This window comes from Martes martes (genome assembly GCF_963455335.1).
Source record: "Martes martes genome assembly, chromosome: 17".
In the NCBI taxonomy this organism is placed as follows: domain Eukaryota; kingdom Metazoa; phylum Chordata; class Mammalia; order Carnivora; family Mustelidae; genus Martes; species Martes martes.
The window spans coordinates 45,490,105-45,511,160 of NC_137905.1; the positions used below are offsets into that span (position 1 = coordinate 45,490,105).

A 21,056-nucleotide genomic window follows, 5' to 3' on the forward strand; every position below is an offset into this window, starting at 1 on the left:
CCTTCAACTTCATACTCCTCAGGGGTCCACTGAGAGCCCTAGATCCTCTCACCTTCCCTAGCCTTGGGCCTTCAGGCCTCCCTAACCCCACAAACCACCCACCACAGCAACTCCCTGAAGCAATTATGTCTGATCCTTCAACAACTTTTCTGCCTTTAAATTCTTCCAGCCTGGGGGCACCTGAGTGGTGCAGTGGGTTAAAACCTCTGCCTTTGGCTCAGGACATGATCCCAGGGTCCTGGGATCAGAGCCCCACATTGGGCTCTCAGCTAAGCAGGAAGTCTGCTTCCTCCTCTCTCTCTCTCTCTGCCTGTCTCTCTGCCTACTTGTGATCTCTGTCTGTCAACTAAATAAATAAAATCTTTAAATTCTTCCAGCCTGGGGGCTCACTGTCTGCTAACTCCTAGAGCTGTGGTGAGAAGTAGGGAGGAGGGAAACAGGCACTCTGCCTCCTTCACTCTCATCCTTCACTCTCAGGAACCCATGTGGCCATATTCCCCCAGGAGTGGCCCCCTCCTGGTTTCAGATATTTTCCGGTTCTTCCTGGAAACCCCTCCCCCACCCTCCCTCAGCCCGCCAACTCCTCCCCAGAAAAATCTACAGGCCTCTTCCTTTCTTGCCAAGAAACAGGTATACCTCCCGCCCCTTTTCTTCCGGGACTCAGCGGGCATCTACTTGGTCTGCCTGCCCTCTGCTGGCCCAACGCCGGTACTGCAGGGACCCTCCGCTAGCTCTCCCAAGGAGAAACAAACAGAACTGAGATCTCTTGAATTCCTGCATTTTAATTTCCTTAGGGTCTCAGACGTTCAGGTCCTAGGGGGTCCCAGTCCCCAGTTTCTTCAGAGACTTCGACATCAGGAATCCAGTTCCCCAGCTCAGAGGTCAACGAAAGAAAGACAACTTCTCTTGGAGCCAGGCTTCGGTGAGGTCATCAGTGGTGCGGATTTCAAACACCTGCGCAGGGAGAGTTCTCTGCATTAAGACCCACTCAGGAAGTGAAGTAGTGAGCCCTCTGGCCCCTTCCCCTGCTCAGAACAGGAGCCCAGACCCTTGACCTCTGCCTCCCTAGCCCTGGGGAGCCTCAGCCCCAGGCCCAGACCTTTGTGAGCTCTGCCGTCTGCACCAGTCTGTTTTTACTCCCCGCGTACATCATCTGCTGTTCAGGCTTGCAGCCTGCGTGCAAAAGAAGAGAAAAGAGCATAACTGAGGGACCCCGCTTATCACTAAGGCCCTAGTATGTCCTACAGGCCCTGAAGTTTTCGAAGGGTCCTGGGAGCTGTTCTAAGGTGGTCTCTTGAAGCCATACTCAGGGTTTGGGGGCTAGTTGGGGGAGGGGCTTGTTATGCTGAGGGTGCCAGGAGATGGTTTAGAGGCCACGCAGGAGTTTCTAAGTAAAAGGGAGAGGTTAACTGGCTTACACACCTTGGGACTGAGGAGGACAGGTGGGCTCTTAAGGAATCTGAGCCCCCACCCCACCCCAGCACCCATGTGCCACACATACTGCACACTCACACAGTCACCAGTCACACATACCTGCACCCACAGACACGCTCTTGCACACCCCAAGCACAGAATCTAAGACCCTCTTGTGGGGACAAGGAGAGCCGTGCCTCACCCACAGGACTGGAGAAGATGAAGCACAATGGGTAGGATACTCGGCCGTCCTCATGCACATACTTGTAGCTGTAAACCACAAACCTACACCAGCCAAAGGGAAATCAAATTCAGTACTTCTGCCTGGAGCCCGGGCCCAATGCCCATTACCGGAGTCCACAGTGTTGAAATCCTGCCTGAGTCTGAGAAGCTAGGGCTAACAAATGAGACCCCAGGATACTGTCCTTGAACACAAAAGGATGAAAAATACTCATTGTAGGTGTTTGTTTGAGTCACAATAACCCCCTGACATAAGTGCTCTTGTTATCCCCATACTACAGATGGGAAAACCGAGGCCCAGAGTCACTTAACTGGGGTTCTGTGGATACAGGAAAGATTTGAGCTCAGGGAATTCATGCCGGAGTGTAAAGGCTCAAGCACTACGTGGGACCATCCAGAGCTTAGACCTCTGAGACGAAGGCCAGCTCCATCATTTGCCAAGCCCAGGGCAAAATGGAAATGTGGGGCCTGCTGTTCAAAAGGCAGGAGAAAAGCTGTTCCCTTTGCTCTGCAGTCTCTCTCCAGACTGGTCACGGGCTCTTTAAATTTACTACTTCAAGTCGGGCTCTCTTGGGCATGGGGACACTCACAGGGGAAGTACAGCTTGTAGACAGACCCTGGAAATTGTCATGCAGGGGGTGTCTGCCAACCCTGACTCTGACTCTGACCCTCCCCCATCTGCACTCAGGCCCCCTGCCTGGGACAGAGGGTAGCAGCGCTCCCTGCACAGGGCAGTGACCAGGGGGAGAACCTGATCGACCAGGGCTGACGGAGGAACCATGTGTGAGCTGAAGGCGGCTCCAAGCCCCCAGCACATGCTCCACTTGTCCCACCAGACTTCACACAAAACACGAACTCAAAGATAAAACTATAAAAAATTTCCAGATGGCAGGCAGCCGCAGAGCACTAAGCCCCGTCTGTGTTTGAGACTCCCTTCTGTGCATGGGGCCCAGCGTGACCGCACTTGTCAGACACCTGGGGAGCCGGTCCTGGCTGGGATGGAGAGCCTGAGATGGAGGGTCAAAATCCTGGTGCACCCCAAATTCACCCCAGTGGACATGTAAAATCTAAGCATGACTAGGCTTCACAGGAGTGTCAATGACCTCCTTTGTACTAGCTTAGGAGGCTTCACACAGGATTCTCCCCAATCATTAAAGGTCAAACAACTCCCCCACTTCCCAAAGTATTCTCAGGCATCGAAAAAGGAAAATTTCATTTTTTGTTTCATGAAGTGCAATCACAAGACCAAAACCTGACAATGTTTGTACAGAAAAAAAAGAGAGAGAGAGCAAACTCTAGTATCACATGACTATCAGTGTAAAATTCTGCTATAAAATATTAGTATACAAACAAAAAGTCCTAGGGTGTGAATTCATGGCCTCAAACCCAGACTGGAGCCCATGATTAATACTGGAATTAATACTGGAATTAATCCATGATTAATACTGGTCCCTCAGTCTGTTCCTTCGTCATCACCCTCACCCCTCCACGGCCTGACCCTCCCCTCACTACCCCCAGGATACCTGGGCTGTCTCTCTGGCAACTCTGTTTTTAGTTCCTCTGGAGAGATGTTCTGGGGGTTGTTCGGGGGGGGGGAGGGGAAAAAAAAGACCGTCATTTAGTAAGCTCGACCTATGTGCCTAGGCACTGGTCCAAGAAACACACATAGATCAACTCACTGATTTCTCCCACAATTCTGTGCAGTAGCTTCTCCTCTTAGCCCCACTTTACAGGTGAGCAAACTGAGGCCCAGGGTGGTTAAGGCGCCAGTCCAAGGTTGTGGAGAGCGAGCCGCAGGATTCAGATTTGAATCTGGGTTCAGATCGTAACCATTTTGCTACACTGTCTTTCAGAGGACCTGAAAGGGCCCAGCTCCTAGTTGAACCCCCCACCACCGCCCCATCAAACAGCCCCAGCCTCCAGCCTCAGCCTCCATGGGCCACCCCCTCAAATCCTTACCACAACACTATGAAGTAAGCCTTATTAGCATCCCCGTGTGACTGATAAAAGACAGCGAGGCAAGAAAGGGGGAGGTCTATCATTTTATGCAGGATTTCCACTAGCTTTTTGTTGATTTATCTGGAAACTTTCATTTACATGCCAATAAAATATCATCATCGTTGTCATCACCATCATTATTTTATTGAGCATATTCTATGTGCGGGTCCCACTTCTAAGCCCATGACAAGGATTAAAGCACTAAATCATAGACCCTAAGAGGTAGGTACAGGTATCCCCATTTCACAGACAAGAAAACAGAGACCCATATAGGTGAAGTCTCTTGCCTCGAGTCACAACTGAGCTGGGATTTGACCTCCAGTTCTGTCTAGCCCCCAAAGACAGGCTCTTAGCATCAGCTCCAGTCCCCTGGTTCTCCCAGTCCCACCCTGCCCTTCTCGGTGGCCCCATCCATCCCAGACCCTCACCTGAAATTCTTCCTCGAGCACGACCATCTGCCGGTCCTTGTCCACCTTCACTGGGGAGGGATGGCATATGGGAGTTAGTTGCCCCTTCCATCCAGTGGGGACACTAGCCAGACTTCCTTGTTTGTCCCCACCCCCTCCGCCAACCTTCCAGGGGAGGAGATGACACTCACTGATTATGGCTGCATTGTCTGTCTCTTTTCTGAAGCGAAATTTTCTCAGCTTTTCCTTTAGTTCAGGGTCCACCTCGCACACCACCAGGGAATCCGACTGCCAGAGAAGCCCAGGAAAAGCTTAAGAGAGCATAAGCCCCCCACCCCACCCCGTCACCTTCCCTAAACCTCGGTTTCTCCAACTACTAATAAAGAGGTGGGCTTGACGGCCCATAGGACGCCCGGGTACAATTAGGGAAAAGGTGCTTTCCGGAGGTGGGTGCCGCCCCTTACCAGTGCACGCATTTGGGGAGCAGGGCAGAGGCTGGGCTCCAGCCCTCTAGGCAGGTGTCCTCAGGGAACACTTGAGGATCTGCTTGCTCGGGGCTAAACCCGGAGCCAGCATCTCTCTTCCCCCAGCCAGGCCCTTTGCTGCAATGGGGTCACTCTCCCAGCCCCTGACTAGCCCCCAGGCTGACCTTCACCCAGGCAATCTCCCAACCCCAACCCCACCCCAGCCCCCAGCCCTTCCCATACACCCCTCAACCCCCTAACCATGACTTTTCTGTCCACAGGCCTCTTCTTTTCTCAGTTCCGCTGTCTTCTAGAGGTGGGGACCAGGGCTGCAGGGGGCGGGGTGTGGGGCAGGGGAAAGGTTTCATCCACCACCACATCCTGTTTATGCCCATTCTGGGACAACTGTCTCAGAGGACTCCTCCCCTTCCTTCCTTCCCCTCATCTGCCAGGACTTCCCAGGCTTTGCAATCACCCAGACCCGGGTTCAAATGCTGCCTTGCTGTGTGACCCTAGCTAGGTGGCTTCACCCCTCTGATTCAGGATTCCTGTAAGGATAAAACAGCCTTACATACCTCCTGGCATGGCGGACATGCTCAATACACTGTAGAAAAGAAAGAGCTCTGGGGCGCCTGGGTGGCTCAGTGGCTCAGTGGGTTAGGGCTTCTGCCTTCGGTTATGATCTCGGGGTCCTGGGATCGGCTGCGTCGGGCTCTCTGCTCGGCGGGGGGGCCTGCTTCCTCCTCTCTCTCTCTCTGCCTGCCTCTCTGCTTACCTGTGATCTCTGTCTGTCAAATAAATAAATAAAAATTAGGGGCGCCTGGGTGGCTCAGTGGGTTAAAGCCTCTGCCTTCGACTCAGGTCATGATCCCAGGGTCCTGGGATCAAGCCCCGCATCAGGCTTTCTGCTCAGCAGGGAGCTTGCTTCCCTTCCTCTCTCTGCCTGCCTCTCTGCCTACTTGTGATCTCTGTCTATCAAATAAATTTTAAAAAAAATCTAAAAAAAAATTAAAATTAAAAAAAGAAAAAAGAGAGAGAGAGAGAGCTCTTTAGCTCCTCCCCTCCTCCAGGAAGTTCTCCTGGATCGTCCCCACTCTGGAATATTTTAATTCCAGAGTAGAAAAGGGGAGCTTAGGGATGTTTGCTAGCCAAACTGCCACCCACCGTGTTGATGGGGATATCGAGACTCCACATTATCCCGTGGAGACTCCACTCCATTATCCCAGGTAATGCTGGATTTTTTCCTGCACTTATTCAGCCTCAGGGGCCTAATAACGGGCCCTACAACAATGGTGTCCAATTGTGTCAGGCCAGTACCCCCTTTTTTATTAAGGAGAAATAAAAGGGAAGTAATTTATGAGAAAATTCCCTGTATTTCAGTGAGAAAATAAAAGCCAACAAGAGACTCTTCACTAGGGGCGCCTGGGTGGCTCAGTGGGTTAAAGCCTCTGCCCAGGATGGGATCAAGCCCTGCATCAGGCTCTCTGCTCAGCAGGGAGCCTGCTTCCCCCCGCCCCCCGCCTGCCTCTCTGCCTACTTGTGATCTCTGTCAAATAAATAAAATCTTTGAAAAAAAAAAAAGAGAGAGACTCTTCACAGGTTCCTGCTCCCCAGTGGCTGGCCCGCCATATTGGCTCTGCTTCCCACCCACCCCCTCACCTTCCTGAATCCCTCCACAGGCACCGGACCCCACCCCATTCCCCTGACTGACAGGCGTCACTGGAGCTATTCTCCCTTTCCCTGCATCATCAATGTTCCCATCCCTACTAGATCTTTCCTCTCAGTCTACATGTGGGGTTGTCTTCCTTCTTTTTTTTTTTTTTTTTTTTTAGATTTTATTTATTCACTTGAGAGAGACAGAGAGAGACAGAGAGAGCGCGCATGAGAGGGGAGAAGCAGACTCCCGAGGGAGCTGGGAGCCAGATGCGGGACTCGACCCTGGGACTCAAGGATCATGACCTGCGCTGAAGGCAGTCGCTCAACCAACTGAGACACCCAGGCGCCCTGGGTTGTCTTCCTTCTTACAAACGAAGAACCCTATCTCCCGTCCAGCATTGCCCATTCATTTCCTTCCCTTTTCAGCAAAACTCTAAAGAATCATCTACATTTGCTGCCTCCAATGTCTCCTGATTTTCTCTTCAACTCTCTCCCAGCAGATTGTCACTCCTGTCCCCATCCCCTGATGTAGCCTTGTCCGGGCCACCAATGACCTCTATGGTGTTGGACCTACTGGTCAATTCTCAGTCTTCGTCTGTTGTGCCCTGTCAGCTGCATGTGTCACCATCCATCCCTCTCTGTGCCCTGAAGAAACACTTTCTTCACTTGGCTTTCAGGACAACACCCTGGCCTGGGTTTCCTCCAAGTATTCTGGCTGTGCTCCTTCTCTGCCTCTCTTGCTGATTGTTCCTTTTAACAGTGGGGTGTCCCAGGGCTCAGTCCTTTGTCTCCTTCTCTTTTTCACCTAATGTCCTCTCCTGATCTCATCCAGTCTCTTGGCTTTCAAAGGGCATACCCCAATTATTTCTCCAGCCTAGGTTTCTCTGTGAACTCTAGACAGACTCCTACATCCAGCTGCTAAGCTGATATCTCCACGTGGATGTCTCAGTCATCCTTAACCTGTCTCATTCCTCTCATTGTACATCAGAATTGTCAGTTCTGAACTTGGATATGTAACCAGAACCTGCCCATCTCCCTCCTCCATGCACAGCCCATACCCTGGTCCCCTCCACCTTCATCTCCTGCCTGAACTCTTGCAGCAACCTCCTCACTGTCCCCTTGTGCCCACCCCCCCAACACACACATTCTATTTTTCACAGGACTGCCATAGGGGTCCTAATAAAACCCAAGGCAGATGACACACTTCCTCTCTCAAACCCTCCTACAGCTTCCATGTTATTTGGGTAAAAGCTAGTTGTAAAAGCTAGAGTCCTTACAGTGGCCTTTATCTGCCACCACCTCTCCTCCTTTACCAGCTGGACCTTGTCTTCTCCTACCCTCCCCTCTTTGGTCACTCCATTGCAGCCACATTATCCTCTTTGTGGTTCTGTGAATAATCCTGCCACTGGGCCTTTGCAGTTGCTGTTCCCTCTTTTAGGAACCTTCTTTCCCTTATGGTTTACCCTTCCTTTCTTCAGATTTCTGCTCAAACCTCACCTGATCACAGATACCTTTCCTCCAGCTAACACAGTGCTGACCTCATCACTCCATCCCCTCAGCTTGCTTTATTTTTCCCTGTAGCACTTATCACCAAGTCACATTATATTTATTTATCTATTGTGTCCCATAGGGGCGCCTGGGTGGCTCAGTGGGTTAAGCCTCTGTCTTCGGCTCAGGTCATGATCTCAGAGTCCTGGGATTGAGCCCCACATCGGGTTCTCTGCTCAGCGGGGAGCCTGCTTCCCCCTCTCCCTCTGCCTGCCTCTCTCTGCCTACTTGTGATCCTTCTCTCTGTCAAAATAAGTAAGATCTATTTATTGTGTCCCCTCAAGCCTGAATGTAAGCTTCAGGCATGAATGTAAGCTTTGTTCCATTGTTGAATTTCTAGAAACAAGGTTCTAGTGAACCTTGAAGCCCCTGACACATATTAGGTACTTGAGTATCACTGAGTGAATAAATGAATTGGTATCTATTGAACTAGTCTACATGCCTCGAAGGTTTTTGCTTAAACGGAGGGAGTAGTGGATGGGATTTGATACCCTCTGCCACCCTGGCTTGAAATGAACTTTCCTCACTGCATTTTCCTCTCTGTATGGCTGTCCCTTCTCAATCTTGGACAGATGCCCATTCCTTTGCTCAAACCTTAGGTGTCCTCCTTTCTTGGGGTTCTGTTGAGTCCTTGTCTCCATTCATCCTTTGTATCCTCCAAGGCTAGATCACTAACACCCACAGCTTCAATTACCATCTTTGATGAACCTCAAATCTTGGTTTCCGGCCCCAAGTTCTCCAGACCCAGCTCCAGACCCAGCGCTGTGCAGCCTCCTGCCCACGCCACAACACCCCCCCCCCCCACCCCACTGCTGGGTAGCCCACACTGGGCTCAGCATCTCCCAAACTTGCTTTTCCTCTGGGTTTCCTTTTCAGAGAGGAACCACCAACCCCTAACCCCTAACCCCACCCAGAGGCCTTGTCTAGGATTTCAACCTCTCTCCTGGCTCTACAGCCAGCCAGTCCCAAGTCAGGTTCACTAGGCCTCCCGGGCGTCTCTCCCGCCCACACCTCCTCCCTTTCCCACAGTCCCACCCCGGTGCAAACGCCCCTGTTCCACCCCAACTGCCTCCCTTTACTGAAGGCCCCCAGTTTTATTCCCTCCAATCCACGCTCCATATGAAAGCCAGAGCCATCTTTCCAAATCCCCAACTCACCATGACTCTCCCTGACTTGAAGCCCTTCCATGGCTCCCTAGCGTCCTCAAGACAAGCCCAAACTCCCTCAAGTTGCCAAACATCTGGCCACAGCTCATTTCCCACCACTCCTTGCCCGGAACTCTACACTCCATCCACCCCGACCGCATTTTCTTTGAGTTCCTCTAAGACGCCATGTCTCGGTCACCTCGGTGAGGGCCCCCGCTCCGCTTAGTCACCAGATCCAGGGAAGTTTGTGGAATGAACGAACAGATTACAATGGTTAAAGCAACAACTCCCATTTGTTGACGGCCTCCATTGTGCCAAGCGCTTTCTATGCATCGTCTCTTTCAATCCTATTCCCACTTGGGACACGAAGCAGCAGGTTCAGACAGAGTTGCGGTGATAGAGCTGAGACTCCAGAAGCCTGAGCGCCAAACTGTAACAAGCCGCTCGGGCCCACTTGGGCCCAGGCCTTAGGTGGACGGTACAAGAGGGGCGGGGAGGCAGGCCTTGAACACCAGATTCAGGAATTGTGACCTAGCTCACGGCCGCTGAGGTAGACGCGCGCGAGACTGCCCCCTGCGGGCGGGGAGGCCCAATCCCCGGCTCCGCCGCGCCCGTCGCCCATGGCAACGCCGCGCGCGCCCCGCCCCCGCCCCGCCCGCCCGCCCCCGCCCCGCCCGCCCCCAGGTCCCGGAGGGGCCGACTGCCCGTCAGCCCCGCGGCCAACCAATCCCAGCGCGTGGGGGGCGGGCCTCTTGGGCCTCGCTCAACCCCCAGCGCTCCCCTCTCCGCCAGGACCCCGCCTTTCTCCGCGCACACCTCCCGCCCTTCGGGCTGCCCTCGCCGCCGGTTGGCGGGCGCGCCGTTCGTCACCGCGGCGTGAGCTAATGCCGGCGCGCAGCGGCCCCGGCGGGGCGGGGCCAGGGGCGGTGACGCACGGCGCGGTGACGCAGCGCGACGGCGGCGGCGGCGGCGGCGGCGGCGGCGGCGGCGGCGGCGGTGGTCGGTGAGGGAGGAGGGAGGGGAGCTCGAGGGCCGGAGAGGGGGCGACGGCGGTGGCGGGGGCCTGAGGAGGCCCGAGCGGCGGCGGCGGCGGAGGCCGAGGCGGTGAGTCGCGGACAGGACCGGGCGGCGGCAGGGCGGCGGCGGGTCGGGGCGCGCGGGGCTCACCTCAGGGCGTCCCAGGCCGCGCGGGCGGCCCCGCCCCCTCAGGGACCCCGAGCCGCGGGCTGCGGCGAGCGCGGGCCTCGGGGGTCCCGGTCCTCGAGAGAATCCCCCACCCCCGACCCCCGAGTCGCCCGCCCAGGCCGCCTGGGAAGCTTTTCTCCGAAACCCTCCTCACACCCTGGGGACCGCGAGGGGCCGGGGGACCTTCCCCCGAACCGCCCCCCCCCCCCGCAGGTCTGCCTCAGACACCTCCCTGGAGGGCGTTCCCACAGCCCCGCCAAAGCCGCCCCAGAGCCCCCTGAAAACCTGCACCCCTCCTCTGGCCCGAAATCTTTCCGAAAGACCCCCCCCCCGCCTTACGTCCCCACAATCTTGTCCAGACGCCGGCTTAGGTCTCGGAAATCTTCCTCAGCGAACCCCTCCTCTGGCCCCAGATCCCCCATCCTCCTCCTCCGTCCAGAAATATTCCCCGGAGGCCACTCCTCATCTATTCCAACAATGTGTGTCATATCTCCTCCCCGAGCCTCCCTCATAAGCCCTAAAAATCTCCTGCAGTCTCCCTGAGATCCCCTCCAGACCCCGCACATTCCAGAAGTCTCCCCCAGAGACCTATTTCGCATATTTCCACAATCTCCCCAGGTCTTCCCTCTCACAGGTCCCAAGAATTTTCCCTCCTACCTACCCTGACACCAGAAATCACCTGGGAGATGTTTCACTCATGGCCCCCAAATCTCCAAATCCCCTCCCTGCCACCGTGTCCTTTGGAATGTCCCTGATATACCCTGAAAGCCTTCCTCAGAGACTCTCTGAAATGTCCTCACATCCCCAAAATTCACCTGGAGGACCCTCCCTCCACCCAAGTGCCAGCCATCTCCCATACACACTCCCCCTTCGTGAAGTCATCCTTTAGGACCCTTCCACAGATCCCAAAGATTTCTCCCAAAGATTTTGGGTCCCCCAAGTCTCACCAGCCTGAAATGCCTTAGAGATCACCCTCACATACCCCAAGCATCTTCCCCCAAGACCGCCCTCACTTCTCCCAAATACCTCCTTCAGAGAGTCGCTGAAATCTCTGGAGAACTCATATCCCATATTCCAAAAGCCTTTTCCACAAGCCCTGTTACCTGTCCCAACTCTTTCCTGGTAATTTGCACCACATGTTCCACAGATTTCTTCAGGATTCCAAAAAGGTCCCTTGTAGTCTCTGATATCCTCTAGAATCCTCTTTAGATGACCCTTGAAAATCCCCCTTTCTAGACTGGCTTTTAGTTGAAGTTTCAAAACCCGTTAAATTTTAAGACTCTTCGTGATCTCTGTAAGATGAAGTTTTTCCAAGACGTCCTCACATCTTCTCAGAGACCTCGGCAACCCCTCAACCTCTCCTGGGATAAGCCCTTGAAATCCCTCCCAGAGACCCTTCCAACACCCCCAGAACCCACTGAATCACTGTTCAGAGACCTCCTGCCTTACTAAGACACTTTTCCTAGAGACTTCCCTCCCTGAGCTCTTCCTCTCAGGTTCCCTCATGTCCTCTAGAACCTCCTCCCTATTCAGTCTTCCCTTAAAATAACTGAGGTCTTGCTCTTAGAAAGTCCCAGAATTCTTTCTGAAAAACCTTCTACTCTGACATTCCCACATTCTACTCAGAAGACTCACTTTTCCCATACTTTATCTTTTGAAGACTTTACTCAGAGGTTTCTCCTCATCTGAGTTCTCTTAGGAGTTCCTGAAAAGATCTCTGCCATCCTGCTCCAGCACATCCAAAGCCTTTCTCTGGAGACCACACCTCCCGCAAGACACCCTTTAGAGAATTTTCTTCAAAATTGCCCTGCATCGACAACCTAATCCTCAGCACTTTCTGAGACTTCTTCGGAACATTGCCCATTTCCACCTGTGACATCTGCATCCATTCAGTACCCTATCAGATTTACCCCTTTTAGGATTCCTGTTTACATCCTCTCACCACCTCTGTTCTCTTTTCTTTGAAATCAACTTAGAGATTCTTCTCAGCTCTGAGCCTCCTTCCCCACATTGTCCCTTCAGAGGTCCCCAGCATCTTCTAGGTTCCCCTCACCCTCTAGAGCCTCCACTGTCTCCTTTTAATGAAAAGATCCTCAAGAGACAGCCTCACCTCTTGAAATCTCAACCTTCAGAAACTTCTCAGGCCATTTTTTTTAGGTTTCATCCTCAAAGACGACTCCTCCCTTTTGGAGATTGAGAGACCCTCAACCCCCTCCTTAGAGACTTCCTGAGGACTCCCCCATTTTCTTTTCAGCAGCCTTCTCCTTCCTTTTCCCGTTTGAGGGCCTCCTCACTAAAGAATCCCTTCCCCTATACCAGTGATCCTTAAAGCACGGTCCTTGGGCCAGCAGCATCAACATCACCTGGGAACTGGTTAGAAATGCAGATTCTTGGGTCCAGCCCAGACCTATTGAATCCGAAGACCTGAAAATAGGATCCAGCAGTCTGTTTTTAGGGACCCACCTGGTGATTCTGGTGCATGCTTGAGTTTGAGAACCATTGTCCCCCGAGAGGATCTCCCTTTTGCCACAGAAAGCCCCCTGAAAGATGCTTCAGGGTATACCTCTGGACTCCTGCCCACCCCCATTTTTCCTGAGAGTCCCCTTTGTGAAATATCCATCCTCCAAAAAGTCTGCCTCCTTGAAAGGATTCTGGCTTCTCTCAGAGGTTACCCCACCCTCTGAGCAATTACTTCATATTCTACTTTCGAATGGTTTCTTTCCAGGTCTCCCTCAGCACTTTCACCTTCTGGCTTCCCCTCCACACCATACCCCAGCCTTTGGGGCTTCTGCTTCAAATTGCTATCTCCTTGAACACATGTCCATTTCTAATCTTGATCTGTTTCTCTCCACGTAGGCACTCTCCCTTTAAGACACTCTCAGGTCTTTTCATTCTCTGTGTCTTACTGTTGACAGTCCTCTCTTTTACTTCTTAGAGCACTACTCACCTTCTCCCTTGTAGTTTTTCATGTACTTGTCTACTCATCCTCACTGGACTAGCAAGTTTGGAGACTATTGGGATGTATCTTATTTGTCTCTGAATCCCACACTGGGATCTGCCCTCTGTAAGTTACTGGGAATTACTAGAGAATGGGCAACTCCTCCTTCTGCATTTGGCAAGAAATCTCTTAAGTTTTTCAGATCTCACTCCCCATTCAGGTTCTATACACCTTCCCCACCCGCCTTGTCCTCTCTTTCTATGCAGCTCCCATTGTCTCTCCTCCTAGAAGAGGCTGTCTTGCCCCTCCTACTGCTGTTTGAGGGACTTTGCTGTGTGCTCACTCCTGATTCTGAGCTGCCTTAGGTCCTATTCTTGGGGACCTGCCTCACTCCATCCTGGTTAGCTTCTCAGCCTTTGTAAGTCTGGGGCCTTCACAGGGCTCTCAGCTTTCTCTGAGGGATTCTGTTTCTCTATAGGGTCTAGAAGAGGAAACAGAGATCACAGGATAAACAGTGGGGCCTGCCTTCAGTGCGCTCACAGTACATTAGAGGGGTTGGGCAGGTACATGGGGCAGAACATGAGGTACAAATGATATGCTGTGGAAATTTGGCAGTGAAAGAGGAATGCTTTTATCTGTAAAGACTTCATGGAAAGGTGGTTTTGGGGCTCGGTGATGTTCCACAGGAGTTGGGACGGTGGTGAGTAGCCTTCTAGGCAGTTAACAGCTTCTCAGTAGGCCAAAGACAAGAAGGCCTCCTCATCTCCCACCCATGGCATCTCTTCTCTTCACTTAAAGGACAGAGATGAAAGAAAACAGATCTCTTCCATTTCTGTTGTATTTGCCAGCTGCACTTTTGTGACCCATAGAGTGATAATACTAATGGCTACTATTTATTGAGTAATTACTATTTGCCAGTCACTGTCTAAACGCTTCACATGTGTTCTCATCTCATGTTCCTCATAGGAACCCTATGAGGTAGGTAAGCTACAATTAATCTCATTTTACGAATGGTGAAATTGAAGACAGGTGGCACAAATAAAAGGTCTCTGGACCCTGTCCGTCCCAAGATGATAGTGCCATGAGTCATAGAGTTGGATTTTCAGTTCTGATAGGGTTGGGTGCAGTGAGGCATTGTAGCATAATGGTTAAGTGTGCAGATTCTGGGGCCAGACAGGATTTCCATCCCACATTGTCACTTACCAGTTTTGTGACCTAGAATAATTACTTAAATTTTACTCTGGTTCTTAGTTTCCACATCTAAAAAATGAAACTAATGATGATATTCTATATTATAAAATTATTGTAAGGATTGAACTAGTTAATACATATAAAGTACCTAGAACAATGCCCTGTGTATAACTGCTCAGTGTTATCAAAAATAAATGGCTTATGTGAGCCTGTACTCCAGAGACAAAAATGACAGAACCCTAGTTCAAACTGGTTTAATCAAAAAAGAGAATTAATTGGCTTGTGTTACTAAAAAGTACAGGTCTGGATTGGCTTCAGACCTAGCTTTATCCAGGAGTTCAAACAATCTTCTCAGTAATCTCTACCCATTTCTCCAAAGAGTTAGCTTCATCCTCGACAGGTTTCTACTTTGTGGTGACTAAGATGGCCTTCAGCAACTCCAGGCTTACATCCTACCTCCTTAACAGCCTTAGTGGAAAGAGAACTCTTTCCTGAGAGCCCCAGTGTGAAAACAGTTTCTTCCCTGAATAAGTGTGAAATAACAGAAGATCCTTGGGGACATGTTTGGAGTTCTATACCCTGGAATTGTCTCTTGCTTGCTGAGGTTGCTGTGATTCCATCCCACAACCTTACTGAGTACTGGTGCCAGTCTCCCTCCTCCCTTGTTCTTCAGCCCTAGTCGTTCTCCACTCTGTGATTGTTTGGATCCAGAGAGAGTCAATGGTTAGTCTGACTCAACCAGACTTTCCTTTGGGATCTCACTGATAGAGACAGGGAAGAGATGGCTGCCCAGGTTTCATGGTAGCTCCAGGGTAGGGTAGTGGAATCCAGGAGTAGTGGTGTTCAGTTCTGTACTTCAGCTTTGGGTTTTTTGGACTCTGAACTGTGTGAAGAGTTAGGTAAATGACTTTGACTAGAGTTTTGTTTTGTTTTAGTGTAAATTTGTTGAATAGAGTCTGATTGAGGGCAGGTTATAGAACAACAGTGTATGCAGTATATAAGTTTCAACTCTAGCAGTTAAACAATTTATAGAAGCACTTTTCTAGGTACTGGACACAGCACTGAAGAAACAGTCGAGGTATTGGAACTCATGGCGCTTACATTCTGATGGGGCAGTGGAGAGCTACATAAACAAATCAGTGATATGTGCTATGAAGAAATTAAAACAGTAGAGTGAAAAAGAGGGTGGCTATGGCTACTATATTCAGAATGGTCAGAATTGGCCTCTGAGGAGGTGACAATTGAACCTGATAACCTGAAAGATGAGAAGGCATAGTTGTGGGGTGATTTTGGAGTGGGGCATTCCAGTCTAAGCATTGTTTTATGTGGAGAAAGGACTGCTGTAAGGGTTGCGGGGGTGGGAGAGGGAATATTTCACAGATATATTGAGAGCGTGCTTGCTGTGTGCCAGGTGCTATGCTAGGAACTGAAAACATAGCAGTGAATAATAGAGCCACAGTCTTTCCTTCCCTCATGGATCTTACAGTCTAGGCATTTCTGGAAGAGCTGGAGCCTTCAAAGAAATGCCTTTCGATGATATCAGACCAAAGACTCCTTCCTGGGGAGATGAGGAAGACTGGGGCACGTATGAACCCAGATCTGATTGATGGGAGGGAACCAGCCGTGTGGTGATCTGGGGAAGAACATTTCAGGTAGAGGGGTCAACAAAAGTGACAGAAGCCTTGAGATGCATTCAAGGAACAACAAGGAAACCAGTGTAAGGGAGAATGGGCAAGGGATTGGAGAGGTTGACAGAGTCTAGATCACATAGGGCCTTGTGGGCCTTGGTAAGGAGTTTACATGTTCATTTAAGAGACTTGGGAAGCTATAGAGGGTTTTTATTTTTTTTTTTAAAGATTTTATTTTATTTATTTGAAAGAGAGACAGTGAGAGAGAACATGAGAGGGGAGAAGGTCAGAGGGAGAAGCAGACTCCCCGTGGAGCAGGGAGCCTCATGCGGGACTCGATCCCAGGACTCTGGGATCATGACCTGAGCTGAAGGCAGTCGCTTAACCAACTGAGCCACCCAGGTGCCCTATAGAGGGTTTTTAAAGCAAGACAGTGGCATGGTCTGACTTCGTTACTTTCTATTTTTCTTTCTTTCTTAAGAATTTTCACTGGTGGGCGCCTGGGTGGCTCAGTTGGTTAAGCAACTGCCTTCGGCTCAAGTCATGATCCCGGAATCTCGGGATTGAGCCCCACATCGGGTTCCCAGCTCCATGGGGAGCCCGCTTCTCCCTCTAACCTTCTCAGCTCTCATGCTCTCACTCTCTCTCAAATAAATAAATAAAATCTTTTAAAAAAAAAAGAATGTTCATTGGTTTCTGCAAGGAAAACAGGTAAAAATGGAAGCAGGAGGTAGATTAGGAGGCATTACGTTTGTCCAGATGAGAAAAGATGGTAACTTGCATATGATGGTGGCAGTAAAAAATGAGAGAAATAGATGTATTTTCGGTATAGAGAAAATAGGACTTAATAATGGGATTAGAGAGCTGGGGGGGTGAGGGGTAGGGAGAGGGTGGTTGGGTTAAGACATTGGGGAGGGTATGTGCTATGGTGAGTGCTGTGAAGTGTGTAAGCCTGACAATTCACAGACCTGTACCCCTAGGGCTAATAATACATTATATGTTAATAAAAAATTAAAAATTAAAATAATGGGATTAGAGAAAGAGAGGAATCCAGGATGATAATAGCTAACAGCTCTATGAGAGTAGGTACTATTTTAAACCAATTTTACAGATGAGAAAACAGTCACAGCAAGGTGAAATCTCTTGCCCAAAGTTACACAGGTAGTAAATGGTAGGATTCTGTTTCCAACCCAGACAGCATGGTCTCAGAGCCACTTGAGTTTTGGGAAAGAAAAAGGAGGGCATGTTTAGTTGATGCTAAAAAAAAAAGAATTATCAAGACCAGATGAATAGATCTTATGGAAGAGAAAGGAGTCCAAGATGACTTTATGAAATTCTGAGTTGTCCACAAAAAGGTGATAGTTGAACCTGTGGGAGTTGATTATCAAGTGAAGGATACTAATATAGAGAAAGGAAAGAGCTAAAGATAGAGTTTCATTAGGGGAGGGTCAACACATTTAAGCGTGGAATGAGTGAAAGAGAGCAATACATGGGGGCAAGGGGGACGGGATACCAGCTTCCTCTCTACTTCAGGGTTTCCCACAGCTTTCCAGGCTGGCCTTATCTTCCAGGAGGCCCTGCCTGGCTTCTCCCCTCCTCTCCCTCTGTTCCCGAGAACTATTCATACAAAAGCCTCATTCTTGGCTGAGACAATAGTACACATATTTTGTGTACATATTTCAAGAGTTTCTGAAAATAATGGTTGATCTTTATAAAAAAGAAGTTGAGCTCCCTTGGCATCTGACATTCTCCTGTTCTTCTCAAGTCAGGATAGTGAGTTAACCTTAGGTAACTAGCCTGGTACCTTGTTCATGAAGTATGAGTTCTTCAGAGGCCTAGGTGGGTGCTATAGAAGGGCTAAGAATGGGTAAGAAGGCTAACAGGACCCCCTTATTTATCCAGAGATGTTGGCATTAAAGGGTTTACCTTTTGCCCAACTTTTCTAGGCAGTGGAAGCGAACTTACAAGAGGTTGTAACATTCTTAGGAACAAGCAAGAGCTCTAAGGCCGGACAGACTGGCCTTGAAAATCTCAGCTTAGCTGGGTATAGTCTTAGGTGACTTAACCTTTTCTGTGTCTGTTTCTCCTTTTGTAAAATGAGAATAATACTGTGTGTGTACATCTGTAGATAGGTGTATAATACATGTCTACCTCGTGTATATATGTGAAATATAGCATATATGTTGTTTTTAGAATCAAATGAACTCATCCACAAAAAGCTGTTAGCATAGGGTCTAGCATATAACACGATAGGTGGTATAGGGAGATATGCTAAGCATTCATATAGGTATTTTTATACACATTGTTTCATTTCATTCTTACAACAAGATTCACTGAGGAAGAAACTGAGTTACTTGCTTAAGGTCAACAGAGCAAGTAAGTATCAGCAGGAGAGCCCAGGTTTCAGCCACATCAGACTCCACAGCCTGACTTCTGAATGAGGAGAGCTGACCTGTGGAGGTACCTCCTATCTGTGGGCCACTTCTTGCTGTTTGAAGCCGAAGAAGGGAGCCTAGTGAACAGTTTTTCCTAGAACCTCTTAGCCAATTTTGGCTTCATTTCCCACCTTCCAGGGTTGATAGATGCTTCCAAAGAAGGTTACTGGATCTGTTGAAGACCAAATATGGCAGCGGTAATAATTGGGACTGTCCAAGAGGCTTTTGCCATAGGGGTCCCCCTCTAGAGTCTTGCCTCAGAGGAGAAAGTCATTTTTGGTCACATGAATATAAGACCAGAGCAGTGGTGAGTTCTGTTTTTGTATGGGAGCAGTCAAGGCTCTTCCAACTTCAAGTGATAGAAACACAACTCCAACTGTCCTTAGCCCAAAAGGAATTTATTGGTCCATATAACTGAAGAGTTTGAGGTGAGGAGGCTTCACGCTAGCTGGATTTGATCCAGAGCTTCAAATGTGAACAAGGCTCCCTCTTTGTCCCCTTACTTCTTGACTCTGCTTTCATCTGCGTTAGCTTCGTTCTGAGACAGGCTCTCACAGTGAGGTAGCAGAAGCGGCAGCCAGTAACATCAGATGTTGCATAATGTGAGCAGCTCTAACGGAGAACTTATTCTCCCCAGTCGTTCCAGCAGGAATCCAGTGAGGACTTTTCTTGGCCAGTAGATTTTCTGTATCTACTCCTGGAGCCAAGGAAGACAGTTAATTTTCCAAAGGTACCAGAAGATGGGAATGGCTGTTTGGCAAGCAGATCCACCAGAGTCCATCACAGTAAAGTGCCTTGCAGTAGTCGGTGCTGATGCCTCTTTCCTGGCCATCATACCAGCGCAGCCCTTACCTTCTCATTGCTGCCAAGCACCTAGGACAGGAGGTAGCTGGGGACCTCTGGCCCTTCAATGGAAGAAGGCCACACAGTCCTCTCCAGTCACTATCCACACCAAACACCCAGCATCCTTCTCCTGTCCTAAAAGTGACTGTTGCTCTAAACCCCCTAGTGTTTACTGAGGATTGTCAGAGCCATGGCTGGGCATTAGATTCTCTCTGCCAGTCGTGTTCCCGAGCAGCTGGGTGGCTTGAGAGAGAAGGATAGTTAGTGGACTTTTGGTCTTTTCCCAGTTTGTGTCCATCTAGTCCAAGGACTACAGGCCACAGGCTTTGTTTGTTTCTTAGTGGTTTGTTTTTGCTGTTTTAATATGAATTTGTTTCCAATATTTAAAAATAGCTGGATTTTATTTAAAAAGTCTTGATTTCTGGTTCCTCTTTAAAGAACAAACAAAAAACTGAAAAATAAAAACAAAACCCTAAACTACTAAACCTAACAATACTGGGCCCACGTTCCCCCATAGTAGCAGTTGATTACAGCTACAATAAGTGACTTCTCCCTTTAGACAGGGTGAGTGCTTTCAATTCACTGTAGTCCTCACCAGCGTGCTTCATTCAAAACCTGGCCTTACTATTAAGTGTCATGTTTGAGACCCTGCCCTGTCCCACAGCTTTACTTATTTGGGGAAAGAAACTGGTCAGCAGCTTATTTGCGGGGCACAGTGATGTTGCTTAGGAAAAGTAACAACCCAGTGAAAGTTTATGGGAAAGAGAGTGCACATCTTTGGTCTTGTTCGTGGATTTGGTCATCTTTTTGCCGTAAATGCTGTTGGCATATCAAATGTCTCGTCACAAATGTTCCCTCTGAAATAGTAACATGTCCTCCTATCTTATGTGTTGCTACCCAGTGAAGGAATCCCTCCCACTCCCAAGGGATGTTCATCTAGCCTCCACTTGACCACTTCCAACAGCCAAGGAGCTTATTACCTCCTCACATGGCAGCCAGTTCCTTTCTTGGACAGATATATTATTTTAAAATTCTTCCTTATGTTGAGGCAGCTGCTGTCTGCTTGGGGCCGAAAGTCCCAAAATGCTGGAGCTGGGAAGGGAAACTCATTATTTCAGGCATGTAAACTACCACTCATCCATCCTGCATCCAGGGCAAATATTGATAATCAAGCACAGTGTTCTTTCTCACTGAACCGGAAAGTAAAATGCAACCATAAAACTTTTTCAAATAAAATGTTTTGAAAATTAGGAAAGTAATATATGTTTACTTGCAACTAGTGAAATGCTACAAAGTTATATGAAGAAAGTTAATAATTCCTTCTTCTCTCCTAGGTAACCAATGTGAACAGCCCAGGGTATATCCTTGTACACATTTCTTTATACACATGCGTGTATAGATACTGTAAGATATATAAGGGTTTTTGTATGGCTTTTTATCTTTTTATAAAAATGCGATTGTATTGTATGTATTACTACGGAGCTTATGGTCATCCCTGCAGGTTGGTGGTTAAAGATCAAACACTATATAGTTCTGTTGTGTTTTTTGTATTCTGCTATCAGGATCAAGCATGTTTTTAAAAGCTACACAGTATCCCATCATGTGAGGTGTGTCCCCAGTTTATTAATCATTGCCCTTTGATGGCTGTTCCTGTTGCTTCATTTCTTCGGGATCCTTCTCACCTGCTTCAAGCAGCCACTACCAGTTGTTTGGAGTTAGCCTGTGAGGTAAAACCCATTTGTCGTGTCTGATCCAGTCTGGCTCCTTACACATTGCAGGGAAGGGAAGCAGACTAGTTTAAGATCAAAGTGAATCAGTGTCTGGGGCAAGACTAGAACTGAATTTTCTTGACTGTCTACATTTCCCATGTCCCCTCTCACTTCCAGCCATTTTCCCTGGTTCTCCTCTGGAGTAAAAGAACAAATCTAATTCCTCTTCTGTGTGCTACCCCTTCAGATATTCGAA

At 49.3% G+C, this 21,056-nt stretch overlaps 2 protein-coding genes across 5 annotated transcripts in view; one reads left to right on the plus strand and one right to left on the minus strand.

Moving 5' to 3' along the window:
- Nucleotides 1-758: 758 nt before the first annotated feature.
- On the minus strand, nt 759-9,399 carry GMFG (glia maturation factor gamma). Of its 4 annotated transcripts, none has more exons than XM_080828373.1 (8): nt 8,884-9,399; nt 5,098-5,310; nt 4,250-4,346; nt 4,080-4,129; nt 3,177-3,226; nt 1,616-1,698; nt 1,100-1,173; nt 759-954 (listed from the first exon to the last, which is right to left on the minus strand). In XM_080828373.1, coding segments are annotated over exons 3-8 (330 nt in total). In that variant the 5' UTR covers nt 4,251-4,346; nt 5,098-5,310; nt 8,884-9,399; the 3' UTR covers nt 759-882. The 4 variants fall into 4 exon arrangements, with proteins under 4 accessions (XP_080684499.1, XP_080684498.1, XP_080684496.1 ...); XM_080828372.1 differs by having other exon boundaries at nt 9,071-9,394; XM_080828370.1 differs by having other exon boundaries at nt 4,250-4,369; nt 8,884-9,008.
- Nucleotides 9,400-9,884: 485 nt separating this feature from the next.
- Nucleotides 9,885-21,056, plus strand: part of SAMD4B (sterile alpha motif domain containing 4B) — a 37,177-nt gene continuing 26,005 nt past the window's right edge. Inside the window, exon 1 of the mRNA XM_080828376.1 lies at nt 9,885-9,975. The gene's annotated coding sequence lies outside the window, so the exon portion shown is untranslated. The remainder of the gene's footprint in view (nt 9,976-21,056) is intronic.

Excerpts from the sequence above, each read along its gene's own strand:
- GMFG (XM_080828370.1), bottom strand. Across the intron at positions 3,227-4,079 it reads TGCTCGAGGAAGAATTTCAG|AACATCTCTCCAGAGGAACT; the intron begins GTGAGGGTCTGG and ends AACAACCCCCAG. Across the intron at positions 1,174-1,615 it reads CATCTTCTCCAGTCCTGTGG|GCTGCAAGCCTGAACAGCAG; the intron begins GTGAGGCACGGC and ends TTTTGCACGCAG.